The sequence below is a fragment of the Mastigoproctus giganteus genome, chromosome 10 (assembly GCF_048544385.1).
Source record: "Mastigoproctus giganteus isolate SK-2022 chromosome 10, ASM4854438v1, whole genome shotgun sequence".
Classification (NCBI taxonomy): domain Eukaryota; kingdom Metazoa; phylum Arthropoda; class Arachnida; order Uropygi; family Thelyphonidae; genus Mastigoproctus; species Mastigoproctus giganteus.
Window position 1 is genome coordinate 154,946,244 of NC_143584.1, and position 24,555 is coordinate 154,970,798.

Here is a 24,555-nt window from a genome sequence, read left to right on the forward strand (position 1 = left end):
GAAAGGTTGAACAGATGGGCTGAGAGGTGGCAAATGAAGTTTAACATTGACAAATGTAAAGTACTACATATGGGAAACAGTAACCCCAGAGCAACGTATCAACTCTGCGGTACTACACTGACAGTGGTGGAGAATGAAAAGGACCTGGGGGTAATTGTGCAGGCAGATATGAAGTTCTCTGAGCAGTGCAGACGAGCTGCAAGAGTAGCTCATGGTGTCTTGTCAATGATATACAGGAATTTTTCTAGCAGGGATAAGGAGGTGATTATTCCCTTGTATAAGGCAATGGTTAGGCCACATCTTGAGTACTGTATACAGGTCTGGAGGCCTCATTTCAAGAAGGATGTAGAGCTGCTGGAACGGGTACAGAGAAGGGCAACAAGATTAGTGAATGGAACAAAGGGTTGCTCTTACGAAGAAAGGCTTAAGTTTTGCAAATTACGGAGTCTGGAGACTAGGCACCGTCGAGGTGATCTGATAGAGGTGTATAAGGCTTTGAATGGTTTGAGCATGCTCAATGCCAATGGGATTCTTCATCTTGCTCAGAATAATCACCTCAGAGGGCATAAATTCAAATTGAGGAAGGACGGATGTCGGATAGATGTGCGGAAATTTGCCTTTGGCCAGCGGGTGGTTGGTTGGTGGAACCGACTTCCATCACTTGGTGAAGTTGATAGCCTAAACAAATTTAAAGCTCAACTGGACAGGTATTTCGAACGAACGGAGGGGTGAAATGGGAGTGGGTTTTTTTTTTTTTTTTTGGCTGATGCTGAATAAGCTTGCTTTCTTGCATCACATGCCTCTACTAATGCTAATGCTAGTTTAATAAAAAAAAATTTAAAAAAAACTACATTGTACAGTATAGTGATGAAAAGCTCTGAAGTATATAATAGTTCACTATTTCTGTGGTCTGTTATAGTACCACAGAAATGTTGCATATTTTATGCATGTACATACAAAGAAGAGAGCAAAGCAGGTTGGTCTCTTACATTAACCCTAGGGGCTCACATTTGGTGCGTATGGGCTACACCCAGGGGTCCTGAGATGGATATCATCATTCATCTCTTTCTTGGCGATTCCCTTCTACTTCTCTCTCTCTCTCTCTCTCTCTCTCTCAGGTTCTTTTTGGCTAGCGTAGCAAAAGCCTCAGGCTTCCTTGCACCATATGGCTAATAATAATGGGTATGTCATTGTTTTAGACCATCCTGTATTTTATGTTAAATGAATATTTAACATGATTTTAAATGCTCATTTGGAAAATTCAGAAGCCATTCTTTTATTATTTCTAATAAAATTATTTAGATGTGAGTCTGTTTTGGAAATATTTTTCTGTTCTATGAATTATTACTCATAAATTCCAAAACAAAAATAATGTACCTTGTTGAAAATTTCCTGAAGCTCTGTGGTAACCTAGGGAATGCTTGTTTTACCTAGGAAATGATGGCTTTAATGTCTAGTTTATTTTCCTTCCATTAATAAATAACATTAATGCTCATTAATGTTATTTTTACTTGCATGAAATTTTATATTTAATAATACATTTTTATAGCCTAAATATTTTATAAACTTTCTTTGATGAGGGTTATCAGCAGCATATTTTAAAAATACATGTATTGAATATAATTCAATACAAGTAAAATACAATTTATGTGTATTGAATCTGTTATATTTACAGTGATGAGGAAAGTGATTCCTTTTTAAGGCCAGCCAAGGAGAGAAAAGTAGAAAATGCTGAAGCTCCAGAAACCGGTTGTAAGTCCCCCTATCGCTCTCATTTATTTGCATTTATGTAACAGAGAACAAGCGTAAGACAGTTAACACTTGAACTCCATAAAGAATTGGAATGGTTTCTTGTTATGCTGTGAATAAGTTTCCTCCCCCCCCCCATGTACAACATTTAATTGTCATACTCTATAAATAAGACTCACCAAATCATAAATCTTGGTTATGACTTATACATACCTCTTGCTTTCCCCCCCCCCCAAACAACAAGCCACAAAAAAAAATAAAAATAATAAATATATATATATATATATATATAAAATAAATAATAAGAATAGTCAAGATTACAAGTAAAGCCCAATAATTTGATTTTTTTATAATAATTGAATATGTATTAACGTTACTCAGTTTTTATCAGTTGATTGCAATGTGCATTACTTTGGTCAAAGCATGTAAATTTTTTTTTTTTTTTTTTTTTTATATATGAAAACCCCAAAGAGTGAAGGTTGAGATGAAAGAAGATAATTGTAGACATTAGGATTGAATTTCTGTAGATTATAATTTTCAGGAAATACATATGAAAGAAAAAATTTAATTCAACATTACTTTTCTGCTTTCCTTGCTGGTATAGTAATCAGCATCTTTTTTTGTGCATGCTCAGCATGGCATCAATAAATTTCATAAATGGCAGCATTACTATTATTATGTTAATACAACTGTATCTGTTTTATAATATTTTAGATATATTTAATTTAATAAAATCTTTTTTTTGTTGTTAATAGCGTACAATAAAGTTTGAAAGTTAAAAGTAAGTGTAGTACACTGTGTTCAGGTTTTAAAGTAATGTATTAAGCATTAATATTAGTAGAGGCATATAATGCAAGAAAGCAAGCTGATACAGCATCAGCCAAAAAAAAAAAAAAAAAAACTTCCCATTTCACCCATCTACTACATTTACTACAAATGTTTGCCTAGTTCTGCCTTGAATTTATTTAAGCTGTAAACTTCCACAAAAACAGATGGAAGTTTGTTCCAGGAATCAACCACCCGCTGGCTAAAGACAAATTTCTGCAAATCACAAGGTGTCTCTCATTAATTCTTTCCTACTTCTCTTATCGTCAGTTATCTTCAAATATCTAATTATCTGAAAACATTTGCCATTGGAAGTATTCTCAGTCCCTATTGCTTCAAATATCTGGGATTCTACTGTAACTTATTTCTGTTTGTTCAACATTAAAGTTTGCATTGCTAATAATAAACAGAATGTTTCTTATTCAGGCTATCTGCAATTAGCATTAGTTGAGTAATATATGATGCAAGAAAGCAAGCTTATACAGTAGAGCATCACCAAAAAAATAAAGTAAAGTAAAATAAAATAAAAAATCTTCCCATTTCACCCATCTGGTCACTCCAAATGTTTGTCTGGTTCAGCCTTAAATTTATTTAAGCTATCAACTTCCACAAGAACACATGGAAGTCTGTTCCAGCAGTCAACTACCTGCTGGCTAAAGGCAAACTTCTACACATCTAGTCTACAACTGTCTTTCCTCAATTTGAATCTATGTTCCCCTCAGGCTCTTAATCTGAGTGAGCAGAAGTATCCCATCAGCATTGAGCCTGCTCAAAACATTCAAGGCCTTATACACATCAATCAGATCACTTCGTAGGTGCCTAGTCTCCAGATGCTGTAATTTGCAAAATTTAAGCCTTTCTTTGTAAGAGCAACCCTTTGTTCCATTCACTAATCTTGTTGCCCTTCTCTGTACTCATTCCGGCAGAAACTACATCCTTCTTAAAATGAGGCCTCCAGACCTGTACACAGTACCCAAGGTGTGGCCTGACCATTGCCTTATACAAAGGTATAATCACCTCCTTGTCTCCACTAGAAAAATTGCTATATATCAATGAGAAATCTCCATGACCTGCTCTAGCTGCTCGTCTGCACTGTGCAGAGAACTTCATATCCAACTGCACAATTACTCCCGTGGTCTTTTTCATTCTCCACCTCCCTGAGTGTAGTACCACACAGTTGGTACGTTTCTCATGGGTTACTGATACCCATATGCAGTACTTTGCATTTGTCAATATTAAATTTCAGTTGCTACTCCTCAGCCCATCTACCTAACTTTTCTAGATCCTGTTGCAGTAGCATACTGTCATTACTATTATTAACAACCCTGCCAACCTTTGTATCATCTGCAAACTTGGACATTAAGCCTGCTATACCTTCATCAATATCATTAATAAATACACAAAACAACAATGGGCCCAGCACTTCACTGATAACATTAGTCCACATAGAGCAGTGTCCATTTATTACCACTCTCTGCCATCTCCCACTCAACCATCCCTTTATTCATTGCAGTAACTTGCCCTTAATGTCATACCGTTCCAATTTGTACAGCAGTCTTCCATGTGCAACGGCATCAAAAGCTTTCCTTAAATCCAAGTATATGATATCAAAATAATTTTTTTCATCCAGTTCCTTTGTGACCACATCATAGTATCCAATCAAATTGGTCAGACAAGACTTCCCCTTAGCAAACCCATGCTGTGTCTGAACTATTACTGCAGTCTTGTCTTGGTGATCCTGCATCACTTCTTTAAAAAGTGACTCAATTATATTCTCCAGAACAGAAGTTAAACTAACAGGTGTATAATTATTTGCCCCACCCCTTTTGACCCCCTTTGTGAATTGAGGATACATTTGCACATCTCCAGTACATGGAGACCTCCCATGAATCTAAGGATGCTCTCATAATTATGGCTATGGGTTTGCTTACTTCCCTTGCTGCCTCCTTCAATATAACTGGATAGAGGTGCCTCCGTAGCCAGGTGGGCAGGAGCAGCAGTGCGTAGCACACGCTTCTTGATTAGACTGGGGTTCGATCCCGTGACCACCAAATACGGAGGATGCGGAAAGGTCAGGGAATGACCACCGCATATCCCCGGAGCAATATGGCCTTAGTTGCGAATGCTCCTAAAAAAACCAAAAAACAATAACAATAACTGGATAGATTCCATGTGCCTCACATGCCTTATGTTGAACTTCAACAGTTTCTCCTCCTTTTTTTCTCTCCATTATTACTAAATCATTTAGTTCCCTGTTAGAGTTTAGTAAACTTCTGTCCTCCCCTTCGTTACAGAATTACCCCAGGGGCTCACATCTGGTGAGTATGGGCTTGGCAAACCCACGGTCCTGAGCTGGATATCATCATTTTTCTCTTTCTTGCTTTCTTAGTGATTCCCTTCTGTCTTTCTCTCTCTCAGGTTAACATGGGAATTTTTTTTTTAGCTTGTGCAGCATAAGCCTCAGGCTTCTTTGCATCATATGTCTAATAATAATAATAATTCCTCATGTGTGAACATAGATGCAAAATACTCATTCAGTTTGTCAGCTATCTGAGCAGGATCATCAACAGTCGAACCACCAACATCAAGTGGACCAATCTGATTTATCCCCTTCTTTCTAGAGGTTACACAAGTAAAGAAGTCTTTGCTGTTTTTATTTGCATCCTTTGCCAAGGATTTCTTGTGATTAGCCTTCATTTGCCTCACCTCCTTTGTGATTTGATTACAGACTAGCTTATATCTGCCCTAGGCTTCTATGTCACATGCATAATTTATATGCATCCCACACATTTTTCTTCTCTGCCACGAGCCTCATTAGTTCATCTGACATGCATTTAGGCCTAAATCTTGAACAGTATTTTTTAGTTGTTATGAAAAGCCTAGTAGCTTCCAAGATTAATTCTTTGAAGGGTTCCCATTTAGAATTCACTGTTTTTAATATCATCAGTTGATCTCACTGTATAGAATTTAAAACCTGTCTGTGACCACTGTAGTCACCTTTACGAAAGCAAAAACCCTTCCCTTTATCCTTGATGGTAGTTACATCTTTAAATAAATCCCACATCAATAGACTTTGATCACTGTCCCTAGTGGCTCCTTTATCTTCAAATTCCTAATGCATGCATCATCACTGCTTGATAATCAGATTAGGAGTATTACTTACTCTGGTTGCCCCTCGAACATGTTGCTGTAGAAAACAATCCTGCAATAAATCCACAAAAGTCTTGCTAGCGTGCGAGTGCCCAACTCACAAATTCCAGTCAATATCTGGAAAGTTAAAATCCCTCATTACAGGACATTCTGATGTACTGGCCCACTCTATTTCTCTGCACAATTGTTCGTTATACTCATCAGAGTCATTAGGCCTATAACACACTCCTACTCTCATTTTCCCTTTACCAATGTTTATGTCACACCAAACTGATTTGATATTGCACTGTCCACCTAAGTAAACTGGATGCACTTCCTTAGATTTTGTGTTTCTTAACTAACAGCATAACCCCTCCTCCATTCCTACCCCGTCTATCCTTTCTGTACACATTTTACTCCCCAAATTCCAATTCTGCACTACTTATACCTGTGTTACACCATGTCTCTTGATATCCCAACTGTATCTACCTTTGATGCCTTGATCAGCACTTTAAATTCTTAAAATTTATTTACTATACTTTTAGCATTGGGGTACATGCAAGTATACATATACCTGTTCTTACTCTTAGTTACCCTAACACAACCCGTGTATTTACTTGTTCCATGATGACTCCCAGCAGCTCTTGAAATCCCCAGAAACTTGCTCTCTAGGCTGCTGCCCATTACAATAGAAGCAGTGCAAGAATCACTTTCACTTCTGCCTGTGGCTACTGTTAATCTTTTAGTCTGTGAATCCCCCCCAAAGCTAGCAGTTTTCTGACCCACCTAACACTGCCTCAATAGCATTAGCAAATATTCTTACCCCCTTTCTATTTAAGTGTATCCCATCCCCATAGAAGCAGGTTAGCAAGATATGCTTATAAGCATTGAAAAAAGAGAGGGAAATACTGAAAAATAGATGTTATTTTTTGTAATATGCTGTACATGAAAGACTGCTAAACAAACTGGAGCAGTTGACATTAGGGGCAAATTAAGGGATAGTTGAGTGGAAGATATTAGAGAGTGGTTATCAGTGGGTGCTGCTTTTCTTGGACTAAGAATAGCAGTTATTAGTGGAGAACCTCAAGGTTTAGTGCTGGGCCTATTTGTTGCATTTAATATTTATAAATGATATTCATGAAAGCATATCAAGCTTTAATGTCTAAGTTTGCAGATGATACAAAGGTTGGCAGGATGGTTAATGATAGTGATCTGGCTTTGCTACTACAAGATCTAGTAAAATTAGGCAGTTGGGCTGAGAAGTGGCAACTGAAGTTAACACTGACAAGTGCAAGGTACTGCACTTGTGGTACCACACTGAAGGTAGTAGAGAATGAAGAAGACCTGGGGGTTATTGTACAGCAAGGCATGATGTTCTCTGAGCAGTGTAGATAGCCTGTTAGGATAGCTCATGGGGGGTTTTGTCAATGATATGCAGGAATTTTGCCAGCAGGGATAAGGAGACAATTATTTTGCTGTATAAGGTAATGGCTAAGCCACATCTTGAATACTGCCTACAGATCTAGAAGACTCATTTTAGGAAGGATGTGGATCTGTCAGAATGGGTGCAGAGAAGGTCAATGAGATTAATGAAGAGAATAAAGGAGTACTTCTACCAAGAAAGACTTCAGTTCTGCAAGTTGCAGCATTTGGAAACTAGAAACCAATGAAGAGATTTGATTTGAGGTGTTTAATGCTTTGAATTGGTTGAATAACCTAATTATCGATAGGATCTTTACTTTTGGTCAGACAACAGGGGGAAGCATAAATTTAAGTTGAGGAAGGATAGATATATGGAAATTTGTTTTTCCACTTGATAGTTTATTCCTGAAACAAATTTCAGGAATAAACTATCAAGTGGTGTTGCAGAAGAGGGTAATTTGAATAAATTTCACAAAAAAAGTAGGCAAATTATTAGAGCAGATGGATAGGTATGTGGGAAATTTGTCCCCCCCCCCCCACTGATTCTGTATGAGTTCACTTTCTTGCATCATTTGCCACTATTAATACTTATCAAAATAGTGATTCCAGTATAGGTTGAAGTGATTTTATTGAGAGTGTAATGCAAATTAAAAAAAAAATTTTTATAATTATTTTAAAGCAATTGTTGTGATGTTGCAGTATGTGGCTTTCAAAGAGCACTTCAGGATATGTGAAGTGCTTTCTTATGGCATATAGAATTAATCAAATACAGTATAATGATTTCAGTATTGATTGAAGTGATTTTGTTGTGAGTATAGTGTGGATGGTAATATTTTTTAAAATTATATCAAAGTATTAATGACTATCAGAGTATTAGTATTAGTAATGGCCGCATGGTGCAAGAAAGCCTATGGCTTATTCTGCACCAGCCAAAAAAAAAAAAACCTAATAATTTAACCAGCAGTTCGAATTCACTCATTTTATTGACAACACTTCTAACATTACTATATAAACAATTAAGACTTACTTTTCTTGTATATTTAACAACCCTAACACAATCCTTGAAGTTTTTTAGGCTCTCTTCCCTGGCATTAGCTACCCGCTTACTTGAAATGTTTCTACCCCCAGAACATCTAGATAATATGTCCAGTTGGGGAAACAGATAAGAACTCTTGAGGTATGTGCAAGAGTTACTTTGACCAATATTATCAGATAAACGCGTGTGAGTATTACCCACATCCCCCCCCCTAACTAGCAGTTTCCCTGAACCTTTAAGGTATCCTCAATAATACTGGCAAAAACTTTTGCACCACCTTTGCTTAAGTGTATCCATTCTCTACAAAACAAATTCCTTCTTCCTACAAGTGTGGGCCAAGCTGATAGAAATTTCCCCCCAAAAGCCTTGCAGAGTCCTTCAAGTCTAGAGTTAATCCACAAGGCTTTTAACATATAATCCCTCCTATTGTGTGTGGGCAGAATTGCAGACACATAGACATTGTGGCCTAGCTCACGGCATTTCCTCAGCATGGTCCTATATTTTTCCAACAAATCGTCAGATCGTGTATGTTTAATGTCATTAGTCCCCACATGAATAATAATATTCTTGTTACCTCCCTTAAAATCTGACAATCTGTTGGTGACATCATTAATAGTTGCTCCCGGCAGACATACCCTGGTTCTACTCCACCTATCCTTATTACAAAAAATATTCTCTGTTTCCCTGATAATAGTCTCCTAATAAAACAAAGTCCTTTTGAACCAGAGTAGTTTGCACTTGGTTTTTCTGTTTTGAGGCCTGAATCGAGAGTGCATCACTTGGTAGATTGCTGGAGTCTTGAGTCCCTCACTAGCTCTCAGATGCATTATTCTCGAGGGCAAGCACCCGTTTTTTCAGTGATTCAAATTGTTCCATGAGTGCACCAAATTGTAATTTAAGATTGGTGCACTCCTTACATCGATCACAAAGAAAAGAATCCCCAGGTGAGCTATGATTAGTCACCAGGTCGACCTTGGAAAACATTCCACAGGTTCCGCAACGGATTAAATCATGACTCACACGTAAATCGCCATCGGCTATTTCCATTTGAGTCACAATACCCTGTGACATGTTTAAGGTAGATCTCGTAATTACCATTATAAAATTAGCTAAATATCAATGAAAATTAACTTTTAAAAATGATATCTATAATATTATAAAAATCAAACTGTTACAGGAAAACCTATAACAAAATAATCCAACAATATACTAAACAAATCATATATTTAAAAGCAATAATCAACAGTAATCCAATCTAGGAAAGGAAAGGAAAAAACTGACTTGAGTAAATAATACAAAGGTCTTTGAGATAACAGAAGAGGAGAAAAAGCAGTATGTACTGGAACTTAAGCACAAGTTTGAGCTTCTGCAGACTGCTCAGGACCAAGATATTGACGAGGAATATTACAACTTTCTGAAAGTGATAAAGCCCAAAAAACCTATAGGAAAAAAGAAATCCAAAGAAGGGGAAAAAAAAAAAAAAATTAGTCAAGAAACACTTGTCATGATGAACCGAAGACGACAAATGAAAAGCAAGAAAAACACTGAGAGGGAGAAAATTGAGTATACTAAGTTATGCAAAGCCATTAGAAAGAGACTCAGAGAGGACATAAGAAGATTTAACACAAGAAAAGTAGAACAAGCATTAAGGGAAAACAAAGGATTTAAATTAGCAGCCATGGGCAGTAATACAGAAAGACAAATGATACTGAAACTGAAGAATAGCGATGGTGTACTTATAAACAGCAAAGAAGGCATAATTCAAATAGCAGAGAATTATACAAGGAGCAGGGGAATGATGCCAGCAGTGGGGAAGATGGATTGCAAAGTAGCAACACATATGACATACCCGATATTCTTCCTGATGAGGTAGAACATGCATTGAAGAAAATGAAGAATCAGAAAGCCCTGAGAGAAGATGAAGTTACCGTAGAGTTGTTAAAATTGGGAGGAAGAGACATAACACAGAAACTGGCAAGGCTCTTCACAAAGTGCATTAGAAAAGGTGTGACGCCTAAGCAGTGGAATAATGCAATCATAGTTTTGCTGCATAAGAAAGGAGATAAATCAGAAATTGGAAATTATAGACCAGTTAGCTTGTTATCCCACATCTACAAGTTGTTCACAAGGGTCATTACTAACAGATTAGAAAGAATACTTGATGAGAATCAACCGAAAGAGCAAGCTGGCTTTAGGACAGGATTCTCAACTATGGATCACCTTCATGTAATATCACAGCTAATGGAGAAAGCAAATGAATATAAAACACCATTATGCTTGGCATTTGTGGATTATGAAAAGGCATTTGACTCCATACAGCATAAGGCAATGTTTTGGGCACTGCAAAGACAAGGCATAGATACCCCATATATTATGATTTTGAAGAAAATATATGAGAGTGCTACCTCCTTTATTAGACTAGACAAAGACAGTAGGAAATTTAAAATTGAGAATGGGGTTCGACAAGGAGACACAATATCTCCGAAGCTGTTTACTGCTGCCCTTGAGGAAGCTGTCAGAAGATTAGACTGGTCGCAGAAAAGAGTCAATGTGAACGGAGAGTACCTAAACCATTTACGATTTGCAGATGACATTGTGGTCATAAGCCACGATCCCAAAGAATTAGAGGAAAATCTTAATCAGTTGTGCACAGTTAGTAAGGATTTTGGACTAAAGATGAATATGGCTAAAACAAAAGTAATGATGAACAAGTATGCCACAGAAAGGGAAATAATGATTGAAGGAGCAGTAATTGAAAAGGTGGAGTCATATACTTATCTGGGACAAGTTATCAGCTGTAATAATGATAAATGGCTGGAAGTCAAGAGAAGAATAAATTTTGGATGGATAGCATTCAGGAAATATAGTCACATACTGAAGAGCAATATCCCCGTTTGTCTGAAACATAAAATAATGAACCAATGTATACTCCCCACCATGACTTATGGAAGTGAAACTTGGGCACTCGCCAAAAGAATGGAAGAGAAGCTGAGAACTACACAGTGAAGAATGGAACGAATTATATTGGGAATCAGACTGTTAGATAAGAAGAGAAACACATGGATTAGGCAGCAAACTCAAGTAAAGGACATTCTTATCAAAACTAAAGAACTAAAATGGTCTTGGGCAGGACACATAGCTTGAAGACATGATGACAGATGGACTATGAAAATAACAGAATGGTATCCAAGAGGAGCTAGAAGAAAACCTGGAAGACAAAGGTGAAATTGAAAAGGTGGATTGAAAATGGCTGATGATGATGAATCCAGTCTACTAAACTGAAGAGCCCTGACGAAGCGTGTCCGCTCACCTTGAATGCCAACACTCCTATATGAGTGTTTCAAAGAAAAGCTTATTTTTAGATTTAGATTATTTTTCATCACCTTCTTTGTCATAGTTGGGTTGAAATTTTTGAATCTGATAAAAAACAGCTGATTAAGAAAAATTAATTTTAGAAATTGTAAAATCTAAGCAGTAATACTTAGTCAAAATTTTAACAAACAATTCAAAAATTTAGCAGCTCAAATTCAGTGAGATAAATCCCTGGTGCCTTTTAGTTGAAACACTGCATATGCACTTTCACTCAACTCTGTCTCTCTGTGTTTGACTATTTGTATTCAGATATTCTTCAGTATATCTGAATATTTCTACTGTTTGTTGATGTAATTTTATTTTCCCTTTTAAATTCAAATTCATATGATAATTATAATCTTAAATGCAAGATGGTGTTAAAGCAGTGCCCAAGCTAATAGCTCATATGCACCTTATAACACTTACTTAATTAATTTAAAATCATTAAGATCACATAGCCCTCCCCTACTGTCTGAATATCAGACATAGTAAGGCAGGTTACCGTCCTTGCTCCGGGGAGGTGAATCTTTCACTATCTAGTTTACATCTTAAAGTATGCATCTCTGGACTCTGTACAACTCCTTCATCTCACCTTTATTGTATAAATAAATCTCTGTATATCTAAAAACAGTTAATCTTATATAACTCCTTTCCATTTTTTAAATACTGCAGTAATAAACTACAAGAAAACTCATAACCTTCTTTATAAACAAAAAGCTCAGTGGCACTGTACCAATCAGAATAAAACTTTTCTCTTAAATCATAAAGAGAGTGCATTCCTAAATCAACAAGCCAATAACACAATAAATGAACTGGAGCATTACCTCGACTGTATTGGACTACATTTAAACCCAAGCAAACCTGCCCAGGTGACAATTACAAAGAAAAAGAGCAGGAACAATAGCTCTATGCTGGTAAGCGAATGTGAAGTTCCAAACGTTAAATCGCACGTAGATCTTAGCCTAAATTGGGATGAGGGACTAACATTCTCTGAGCACTTTTTGATTACATCGAAGCAAAAACATATGTAGCACTCTGGGCTGCCAAACAGGAGTTAACTGGCATTAGAAACCCAGATCTTGTTAAAAAGTATATCTTTAAATGTATACTGCCCATCCCACTGTATGCCTCACAGATTTGGTCCTCTTCCCCACTGAGCAACCTCAAAGCTTTCCTAAGCATGGAATATTGGCTCTTGAACAGGATCTCAAATCACCTATTCACTATTTTTAGAGCCATCCTACTTTCCAATCTCAGCATTCCTCCCTGGAAATAGACAATTAACACAAGGAACATTTTCACATTAGCCCAACTGCTAACATGAAGATTAGATGCTCCCGGTATGACGGCTTGTTTCACTCTTGTCAAGAAGCCACCGAGATTGCTGAAACAAGACATCCTCTTCAAAGCAACTAAAAAACCCGGACAGCCTAAGTCGCTTTTTTCCAGCAAACACAATAGAACTCTTCAGCCAACTAAGAATTGAGTTGGAAAAGCTCTGTAACGAAAAAGCCTACAGATTGAAAGTTTTTGCCAACTCCTATCGTCTTGTGCAACTGTAGTGCACAGCCACTCGGCTCAAAAACTGCATTTAATTTTAATCCCTTTTAACTATATATTCTCAGTATTCTAGATGTCAATATAAGATGTCAAAATTTTAAATATTCTGTGATGTTCAAAGATGCCAAAAATTTAAATATTCTATTATAAAATCATAATTACTCATGTATTTCAAAATTCTGTATTCAACCTTTGAGGGTGAATGTCCCATGGACTTTGTAACCTTTTGCTCATGGGGTCCGCTTCACGCCTTAGAATGAAACTCGCACCCTTCTAGCCAATGGCTGTCTTAGGGATGTCTCCTCAACAGAGAAATACATTGATAATAATAATATATGCCAGGTATCTTTGCTTATTCCTCATCTACAGTAGTTGCTGTCTACAATGTCAAGGTCAAAAACTTTTGCCATTAGGCTATATCATGTTATTATCATCGTTCCAAATAAGAAAAATTCTGGCCATTTTCTTATCTTAGACGTTATCCTCACTTCAGACAAAAAAACATAAGTGTACTGGTCCTTAAACTATCCCAGCACTCTTGCCACAAAACACAACATGATGTTGGAATCTTTTAGATTTATTTCATTAGTTTTATGTATTTTCCCTACATCTGGACAAAATTTAAGTCCAAATATATTCATTGATCTGTTAACTTTAGTGGAAAATTCTAACGTTCTTTCCACTACGTTGACTGGCCCATGCCAGTCAGGGCATGGGTCTGTCACCTGAAATGCATTGGGCCCATGTAACCCACCATCCCCAAGAAGAACAAATCTTTGTGTGGAAATTAATTATTTCCTTATGGCAGAATTCTTTATTCTAAAGCCCCATATTCTGCAACCATATTCAATCATAGGGACAAAAAAGCACTAATCAATAAAACAAATCCAATGATTTGCCCTTAACTCCACATTCTACTCTAATAATCCTTCTTAATTTAGGATGCACTATTCGTATTTTCTCCTTTAAATGTTTTGTACAAGGCAAAAAGTACAGCTTCTCATTAAAAATACACAAATATATCTGTTTAAAATAATACACCAAGAGTATTATTATAACCAGCAGGACTATGGAGGAGATCCACTGTAGGGTTGCTTTCCTTGACCCAGAGTTCCCTTTGATGACACATCTTTATTTTACTGCTGGATATTTTCATCTTGTGCACCTCTGATTGCTCAGTCCTCATCATTGCTTCTCATGCTTTCTGTTCTAATTGCAGATGAGAATGCCCGTGTAATGTCATCAAATTGTCTTCATGAGCAGTGGCCTCTGAATCATCCCGGTCATTCAAGAGCTCATTGATAACATAAATTCGATAAGTTTGTGTAAAAAGACCAACAGTTGATCCCTGCGGTGCTTCTCTTGTAATAACTTTTTCAGTTTCAGTATGTAGAGTTCTCTCAATAACTTTACACTGATCAGAGTATCTCCTGAATAGGTTATTAGGGAAATTCATAACTCTGAGTCTTTTAAGAACACTCTCCCATCATAGACTGTCAAATGTTCCCTTAAAATCTATAAAGAAGACAGCCAAGGCATACTTATGAAGAGATCCTGGAACACTTTCTACCATAAAGCCATTGCATGTTCTGTAGATTTGTCCTTCCAGAAACCAAATTGCCTGTTTGAACTGGAACATATCTCTGTGTAAAGTCTTTCAATTCTTTTAATTAATGATCATTTGAAACATTTTACCTAGCAATGGCCAATAATGCAGTAGGTTTGTATGGCCCTGGTTCATTTACACGTTTTTTAGAACTCTAATAATATCTTAAGAAGTGCTTCCTTCCATACACTAGGAAATAGTTCCTGTCCAAGCAAGCATTAGCATTAGTAGAGGCATTTGATGCAAGAAAGCAAGCTTATGCAGTATCAGCCAAAAAAAAAAAAAAAACCACTTCCACTTCACCCCTCTGTTCGTTCAAAATACCCGTCCAGCTGAGCCTTAAACTTATTTAGGCTATCAACTTCCACAACAAGGGATGGAAGTCTGTTCCACCAACCAACCACCCGCTGGCTAAAGGCAAATTTCCGCACATCTATCCTATATCTGTCTTAAATTTAGACAGATGTAGGATAGCCATTATAGACATTTTAAGAATAGAGACATGTTCTCATCAGCAAATTGCTTTATTGTAAGTAATTTGCTAAAGAGAAGGTAAGGGCATGATACCTCTATCATACCCCAGGGGCTCACATCTAGTGAGTATGGGCTTGGCACACCCTGGGTCATATCATCTGGATATCATATCATCATTCTTCTCTTTCTTGGTGATTCCCTTCTACTTTTGACTCTCTCTCTTTCTCAGGGTAACTCGGGATTTTTTTTTTTTTTTTTGGCTGGTGCAGCATAAGCCTCAGGCTTCCTCTTGCCATATAGCTAATAATAATAATAATAATGATGTCCTTACCTTTTGCTTTACCATCTAATTTTTCATTAACTTTTAAGCTTCCTTTAAGTGGTGAAACCCATGTTTAGTCTCTAGAGCAAAGTTTCCGGCATCCCCCTCCCCCCATATGTCTCCTTCAACCCATGCACGGTACTAAGTACTATAGGTTTTGATACCTTTCGTGTTTTGGGTTTTCATAAAAAAAAAACTCAGAAAGGGTAAAAGCTTCTTTCTATGGTCAAACATGTTTATTCTCTCATTATCATCTTCTGTACATCTGTCTGAAGGCCCCCCCCCCTACAGTTTCCAGGAACAAGGAAGTCAGTATTTCATGAATCGCCTCAGACCATCCAGATGTCTCAGTCCCAGACTTTAAAAAACAGTAAGATCTTGTCAAGTTTAAGCTTGTCAAACAACTGCTTATATGGCAAATTCCAAGTACCCTTGGAGCCTTTCACTTGTACATAATTTTGCCACAACTCCCTGTTTCTGCATCTGTATCATATTTACATAACTTCTTCGACATTCATATGATAATATGATTTCAAAAGTGATGTGAAGAAGCAGAAGTGAGTGATGAATCTACAATTAAAGAACATATCCATCAGTTGCAGCTTGAAAATCTGAGCAGCTGACAGAATTCTGTGGGAAGAGTTAGAGGAATTTGTGCAATAATGATATTTTAAGAAAATATACAAAAACAAAAACCCATCATAGGTTAGATTTAAACACTAATTTTTTTCTACAATTATATGATGAGTTATACACTAATGTATAATAAAAAGACAAATAACTTGCTCAGTCCTGTTGGCATAAAATAAATATATACTAGCTGTGTGAAACTTTATCATCACATTAGCTCTTAGAGACTTCTATTGGAAAAATAAGAGGCTATGCATTACTAATGAGGGTATTACATGATATTGCTTTGTGAATTCCACTTTATTGATTGCTAATCATGTTTAATGAAATGATAGTAGTTGAATGTAAAAAAAAAAAAGGGGGGGGAGAGAGAGAGAGAGAGAGGGGAGGTGGGAAAGATAAAAGAGAGCAGTTAGGTGTATTAGAACTTAGACTAAATTGTACCGTGTATTATGTTTATACATAGTGTGTGTGTTCACAGGCTGATTTGCATGTTATGTGGATCTGAGATTGGCTAACTGCAGCCCTGATTGAAGAAGTCGTTAGAAATTCCTCCAATCTATGACAGGACTCAAACCAAGGTCTCTCCAAATGAGTGACAAATGGTGAAACCACTGTACTGTCACAGAGAGAGATATTTTTTATGTAGCACTGCTACTTATTATGAATAGTTATGCATTTTTACTTCTTATTTCGTTAACAGTACAATTCATAATGGGTTCACCAAAGGAAAATCTGTATTGGTTCTTTTGAAAAATGGCCAGTATAATGGATAAAAAATACATGGTACATTCATAAGTTCCAAAAATGTTTTTTTTTTTTATTTTTTACTTCTCTTTGAAAATGATTGAATCACTTTAAATAACATTTCCTTCAAAGTAGTGGCCTGGGGCATCAATATATTTTTAAGAAGCCATTTTATGACACTGTCTTTAGTGCTTGTCGTAGAAACTTGCACCCAGGAAGATCCTGTGCAACTCATCCTTGACTGTATTTCATCAAATTCTCGCCATATTTGATTTTTATGTTGTGTAGGGAAGAAACTGTGTGTCTTGTAAAAAAAAAAAAAAAAAATAAAAAACACCTTTGCTGAGATATTACAGGAATGTTGCCACATGCATGCATACTGTTTGGCTCAAACAGCAATGTAAGCAGCCCAGAAAAAAAAAAGTAGCCACCTTTGTGAACCAAACAGTTGTCATGTCATCCTGGAATATAGGGGTATTGACATCATGAAGGACCCTCAAATGTTCAGCAAAAGGCACAACGTGATATCATCCAGGATATTTATATAGTCAGCCTAATTTGTCTTATTTGGTATTTCAAGTGACAGACCCAGTTCACAATAGTTAAAGTACTCCTAAAGCATCACTGACCACCACTAACTTGCATAACACATTGCACACAGTCTGGATGAAATGCCTCATTTTTTCTTCTTTTAACTCAGTGTCTGGCATCATTACAGTATAAGCAAAATTTGCGTTTATGAGGCCACATCCAACTTTCCAACCATGAACAGTCTTTTTTTATGCTTTTTAGTCCATATTAGCCAGAATTTTTTTGTGCAGCTGTTAACATTGGTTTTTTTTTGAGGGACCCTACTCCAGATATATGTGTTATGCAATTCTTTTTTTTTTTTTTTTTTTAGTATTCTCTCAGAAATCACCTGATTTCTGAGAGAACACTAAAATTCCTTGGTTGGTTAACAATCTGCCACAGTTGTCTTGGTTTAGTTTTTTATCAGTAGATGATATTTGTTGCCAGTCGTGACCACTTAGTATAGACCTTTGACCACAATTTTGCCACTGCTTTCTGGTTGATTTAAACTTGCCCCATTCCTTAAAAACTTTTATTAGTGTTCTTTCTGAAACACCAGAAAATTAGTATTAGTAGTAACAAATGATGTTAAGGGCTAAGATAAAGAAAGCCAACACGAGAACCATGGTGCCTCCGTAGTCAGGTGGGCAAGAGCAGCAGGCGTAGCACACAGTTCTTGATTAGACCGGGGTTCGAGCCCGTGACCACCAAATGTGGAGAATGCGGAAAGGTCAGGGAATGACCACCGTATATCCCTGGAGCAATATGCCCTTAGTTGCTAATGTTCCTAAGAAAAAACCAAATAACAAATAACGAGAACCATGGGAAACTTCGGAAAACTTTTACGAGTCAAAAGTATTTTCTGGTACTGCAGCTTCTCCTTGCATTCTCGGTAAACAGATGATGCGTGTTATCGGTAGTGGCAGTAGAAGTCAATAACAATGTATTCATTTTTTCTTATTATTAAAAGCAGATTATCAGAGTTCATGAGTGGGCTGAAATTTACTTATGGGTACACCCTCCAGACTACCTCAGTCTTAGGGTGTTTATCCTCCCTTCCCGCTGTTTTAACCTGTTACGAAAACGACTTCTACAGATGGTGCGTGTTATCAGTAGTTGTAGTAGAAATTGTTTTCCTATTGGGTTAAAACAGCAGGAAGGGGGGGGATAAACACCCTAAAACTGAGGCAGTCTGGAGGGGGTACCCTTAAGTAAATTTCAGCCACGAAGGCATTACACTCATGAACTCCAATAATCTCCTTTTAATAATGAGAAAAAACTAATCAATACATCGTTATTGACTTCTACTGCCATTACCATTACCAATAACATGCACCATCTGTTTACTGAGAATGCAGGGAGAAGCTGTGGTACCGGGAAATGCGTTGTACTGCTAAAAGTTCCCCTGGTTCTCGTGTTGGCTTTCTTTACCTTCACCGATGTAAGAAAGCAAGTTTATATGGCATCAGCCAAAAAAAAAAAATAATAATAATAATAATAATAATTTCACCTATTCCCCCTCTGATAGTTTTGTCTAGTGGATAGTTTGAAGAAATTCAAGGAATTTATTCAAACTATCCACTTCCACAACAATGGCTGGAAGCTTGTTATAGCATGCAACCATCCTTCCTCAATTTAAATTAATGTCCCCTCATCAGCACAGTCTGAACAAGAGGAAGAGCCCCACCAGTATTAAGTTTGCTTAAGTGATTCAAAGCCTTAAACACCTCAATCAGATCATCTTGCAGATGTCTACTCTCCAGATGCTGCAATTTGCAAAACTGAAGCCTTAATTGGTAAGAGCACCCCTTTGTTCCTCCTCACCAGTCTCATTGCTGTTCTCTGTACTAATTTCAACAGCTTTACATCCTTTCTAAAATGAGTCCTCCAGACCTTGTATGCAGTACTCAAGATGTAGCCTAACCATTGCCTTAGACCAGGGGTCCCCAAACGTTTAGAGAAGCAGGCCAGATATGAATTTTTGGAATATTTGGTAGGCTGGAAAAAATTTCTAATTATTGAAAACCATATTCGATCATATTTATGCAGAGAAACAAATTTTATACCTCCCTATATCTGCAGTTTCAAAAAATAAATCGATGTATATGTAATATAAAGTATACCAGTTTTTTTATACCGATTTTTAATTATTACTTGTTTATTGCTAATCACAAAAACCCAGTTAGTTAATACAACAAAATTATAATTAATGTGATGATTGAGTGGTTGTAGAGTGCAACTGAGTTTTGTAATATCGGGTTTTAAAGTACTAGTTCTAATTCGTAAAAAGTCATGTAGATGCTTGTCAGTTAGACATGATCATATTTTTGATTTTACATACAGTATTTCATTTTTTAAAAGGTCTGCTCACTTATATATGTACTTCCAAAGATTAATGTAACCTTCCTTGCAAAATTTTTAATTTTTGGATAATCCGACTCAGATAATGTTGAATGAAATTGAATTAGATTTTCATTTTTAAATATTGTCTTCAGTGCATCATTAGATTGAAGATCTACCAAATCTAATTGTAAATTCTCATCAACATTGTTGACTGGTAAGTCAAATGGATTTTGAAAATCTTCAAATACCTTTGAATTATTTTTAAAATCAGAAAATCTATCCACAAGATTTTCCTGCAACAAACTAAAGTTTTGAACAAAATTTTCAGTGGAAAAATTACAACTAGGCATATTTTTAGATAAATTATTGCAACATGGAAAATGTTAAAAATTATTACAAAGTAGTTGACTTTTAAATATTTTCTATGTTTCCATGTTAATTTTTAACATGGAAAATATTAAAAATTATTCCAAAGTAGTTGACTTGTAAATAATTCCAGTTTTGTTTCAAGTGCTTTGACATTATAATACAATTTATTGACGAGCTTGCCTTGCCTTGTCCTTGTAGTTTCATATTAGGAAAATTCGGGTGTTCACATATATCTGTTAAAAAGGCAAAGTTCCACAACCATTTGAGATCTGATGGATCCAGAACAAGTTTAAATTTTTCGTTCATAAATAGACTATTTTGATCCTTCCTAAGTTCAAAAAATCACTTCAACACATTATTGCGACTCAACCATCGTACTTCAGTGTGGTACAACAAATCGCCATACAGCAAAAGCTCCTTGAAATTTATCATAATTTGAAGCATGTTTTGTGGTATAGTGACATTTCACATTATATTCCTCGAACACCGACAAGGCTTCATTGCAAATAAGACAAGTGCAAGTATCATTAAGCAGTGCAAAAAATAATTAATTGACCACTGCTCATTAAAAACGTGACACTCGGCATCAACTTTCCTTTTTTTTCGACATGTTTTTTATGGGATCACTGGAATAAAAAAAAAATACTTGTGAATATTGAAATAAGCACATATACCATAGACAAGACACAACAGGGCTTCATAGCCATTGTCAATAAACTTTAGTTAGCATTAGTAGAGGCATATGATGCAAGAAAGCAAGCTTATGCAGCATCAGCCAAAAAAAAAAAAAAACGCTCCCACTTCACCCCTGCATTCGTTCCAATTACCTGTCCAGCTCAGCCTCAAACTCATTTAGGCCATCAACCTCCACAACAAAGGACGGAAGTCTGTTCCACCAACCAACCACCCGCTGACTAAAGGCAAACTTCCGCACATCTATCCTACAACCGTCTTTCCTCAATTTGAATTAATGCCATCTCATGTGATTATTCTGAGTAAGAGGAAGAATCCCATAAGCCTTGAGCATGCTCAAATCATTCAAGGCCTCATACACCTCAATCAGACCACCTTGCAGGCGCCCAGTCTCCAGACACTGCACTTTGCAAAACACAAGCCCCTCTCCATAAGTGCAACCCTTCGTTCGACTCACCAATCTTGTTACGCCCTTCACTGCACTTGTTCCAACAGCTGTACATCCCTCCCAAAATGAGGTCTCCAGACCCGCATACTGCACTAAAGGTGCGGCCCGACCACCGCCCTATACAAGGGGACAACCACCTCCCCATCCCTGCCAGAAAAATTCCTGTATATCATTGACAAGACACTATGAGCTACTCTTGCAGACCATCTGCACTCTCAGGAAACTTCATATCTGCCTGTACACGTCTTAAAATTGTATGAAATATTTTAACATAAATTTATTTACAAATTTGAAATAAATTTTAAGATTTATTACAAAAAAATTTAAACAACTGATTTTTGGCAAATTCTTTCTGCGACTTTTCGTATGACAGGGAATGGGATTTTAATTACTACCTAAAATTTCCCTTTGGATAAAAACAGCACCTACTTACCTGGTACAAAACACGACACTAAGTCGTTGTTTTTGTTCAGATTTTCATAAAACTATTTGTCGAGGCTACCAAAGTTGGTTGTGCTCTTGAAGCGTTTAATCAGTACAACACTTAAGTATTTTCTCTTAACGGTTTATTAGACGAAACGTATATACAGGACTTGAACAAAATGTTTAACTTAGAACTTAACAAATGAACTGCTAACTTAGTACTAAAGAAAAATATTTACAAGATGATGGGCAGAAAGTAATCCCCACTACAAAAGGGGTAGGTCTCTGTGGAGGGGACGCATGTCACCCAAGCCAAGATAAGGGATTAGGAAATCCCTAATTGCTGTCTCTAACAACTATTGCTGTTTAATGATAGGGCCAAGATTATTGGATTATTTTAATGATGTTTCAAAGAATAGCTTTGAGTGGAAATAACAGAATTAATACCTACCAAGACTGGACTGACAACACAGAGTTGTCAACACTATTACTCAACCAACGAATGTTAAAATAATCTGCAAATGTATTTTTCATAAATTTTATTGTGATCTAATATAAACATTAATTTTAGCCGACCGGGCTAGCCGGGTAAATAAAGTGCCTGCCTGGCAACCCAAAGGTCGCGGGTTCGATTCCCGCCTCGGGCTGGATATCACGATGGTGCCGAACCAACCGGTTGGTTGGATATCCTGGCCACGGTACACGAAGGAAGCAAGAAAAAACTGGTTCCTTCGTGTATTGATCACATCATACGAAATAAAAAATAAAAACATTAATTTTTACTATCTGATTGAAATATCTGCAGGCTGGATAGAATTCTTTTGCAGGCTGTAGTTTTGGGACCCCTGCCTTAGTCAGTGGGATAACCACCTCTTGAACCATGCTAGCTAGCAAAATTCTTGTATATCATTGACAAAACACCATGAGCTGCCCTGAGAGCCTGTCTGAACTGATCAGAGAACCTCATATGAGACTACACAATTACCCCCATGTCCTTTCATTTTCTACTATCCTGAGTCTAGTACCATGCAGTTGATATGTTACTCTGGGATTACTGCTGCCAATATGCGGTATTTGTCGATATTAAATTTCAATTACCATTTCTCAGTCCATCTGCCAAATTTTTCTAGATCTTCTGGAACCTTCATTACTCATTAACCCTGCCAACTGTTGTGTGTTCTACAAACTTAGACACTATGCATGATATATCCTCATCATTAATAAATATACAAAACAATGGCACCCAGCACCAAACCCTATGGAACTCCACTAATAACTCTACAAAGGCTGACTGGGCTAGCCTGGTGGGTAAAGTGCCTGCCTGGCAACCCAAAGGTCATGGGTTTGAATCCTGCCTCGGGCTTGGATCAAAGTACTGCAAAAACCTTGGGAGGTGCATTATGGCTACAGAAGCCAATGTGCCAACAACTAACAAAAAAAAAAAAAAAAAGTCTACAAAGAGCAGTTCTGTCTTCTCCCACTCAACCATACCAGTAACTCAACCATGGATAAACTCCTTCATCCATAGAAGTAACTTGCCCTTAATGCCATGCTGCTCCAATTTGTAGAGCAGTATTTTATGTGTAACAGTATCCAAAGCTTTCTTGAAATCCAACTATATGATATCGGAATTATTTTTTTCACCCAGTTCCTTTTTCACTGCATCCTAGTATCCAGTCAGATTGGTCAGACAAGATCTCCCCTTAACAAACCCAAGCTGCAACTGAAGTACAGGGCTTTCCAATAGTAACGCTCGATTTTTGTAACGCAATAAAACAAATTGTGAGAGTGATAGTGATCTATTTTTATTTTTATTATGAAGTATATGTGTTAACATTATGTTTTAAAAATTATATCAGATAAATGTCCGCCGCGGCTTTGTCTGGTTTGGTTAATCCTGGATACCCAATTGGTGATGACGTTATCGCATAAAAGTGGCTCAATTTCAGCAATAACGCGCCTAATGTTGGCCTTTAGCACCGTCTTGCTGAAACCAAATGTTTGTTAGATCGATTCCATCCACTGCCACAGACCCAGTTGCTTCGAATTTGTTTATTAAACGGCGAATTGTGGATTCTGAAGGACGTTCGTCGACACCATAAACTTCACGGAGTGCACGAAACGTTTGACGAATAGAACATTGGTTTTGATAATAATTTTTTACAATTTCGACTCGTTGCTCAGTCGTGTAATGCTCCATAATAAAATGCAGAGACTAACTGAATACGGCTACCAAAGATACCACCTGTGTGACTGTCGACTTCATCATGCGCTGTTGCCAAACATCGAGCGTTACTATTGGAAAACCCTTTATAACTGCACTCCTGTCTAGATGATCCTGCATCACTTCTTTAATCAGTGACTCCATTAATTTCCCTGGAACAGAAGTTAAGCTAACAGGTCTGTAATTACTAGTGTCACCTTTTGATCCACTTTTGTGAATTGGAGATACATTTGCACATCTACAGTCCATGGGGACCTCACCTGAATCCAAAGATGCTCTCATAATTATGGCTAAGGTTTTCCTTACCTCCTTTGCTGCCTCCCTTAAGTAATTGGATGGATCCCATCCATCCCAGGTGCATTTTTTATGTTTAACTTCGTCAATTTTTTTTCCACTTTCCTCTTAATTATTACAAAATCATTTAGGTCCCTGTTAGGGTTTGACAAACTTCTGGCATCCACTTCCCTAAAGAATTCCACATGTATGAATGTAGATGCAAAAATGCCTGTTCAGTTTGTCAGAACTTCTTTAATGGATGTTCTTTACAACTGCCAAATGTTATCACTCCTTTTTGCAACTTCCCTACATCTTATCCCTGGCTTTTTGCCCATGAAAGGCTTATACAACAGTACTG

The 24,555-nt window shown here is 37.0% G+C and overlaps 1 protein-coding gene across 1 annotated transcript in view; it reads left to right on the forward strand.

Annotated features, from left to right (window-relative positions):
* The window catches only part of LOC150079399 (uncharacterized), a 285,562-nt gene that overhangs the window by 18,056 nt on the left and 242,951 nt on the right, over positions 1-24,555 (forward strand). The window contains exon 2 of the mRNA XM_090382711.1: positions 1,676-1,752. Coding sequence (XP_090238837.1) covers positions 1,676-1,752 — 77 coding nt within the window. The remainder of the gene's footprint in view (positions 1-1,675; positions 1,753-24,555) is intronic.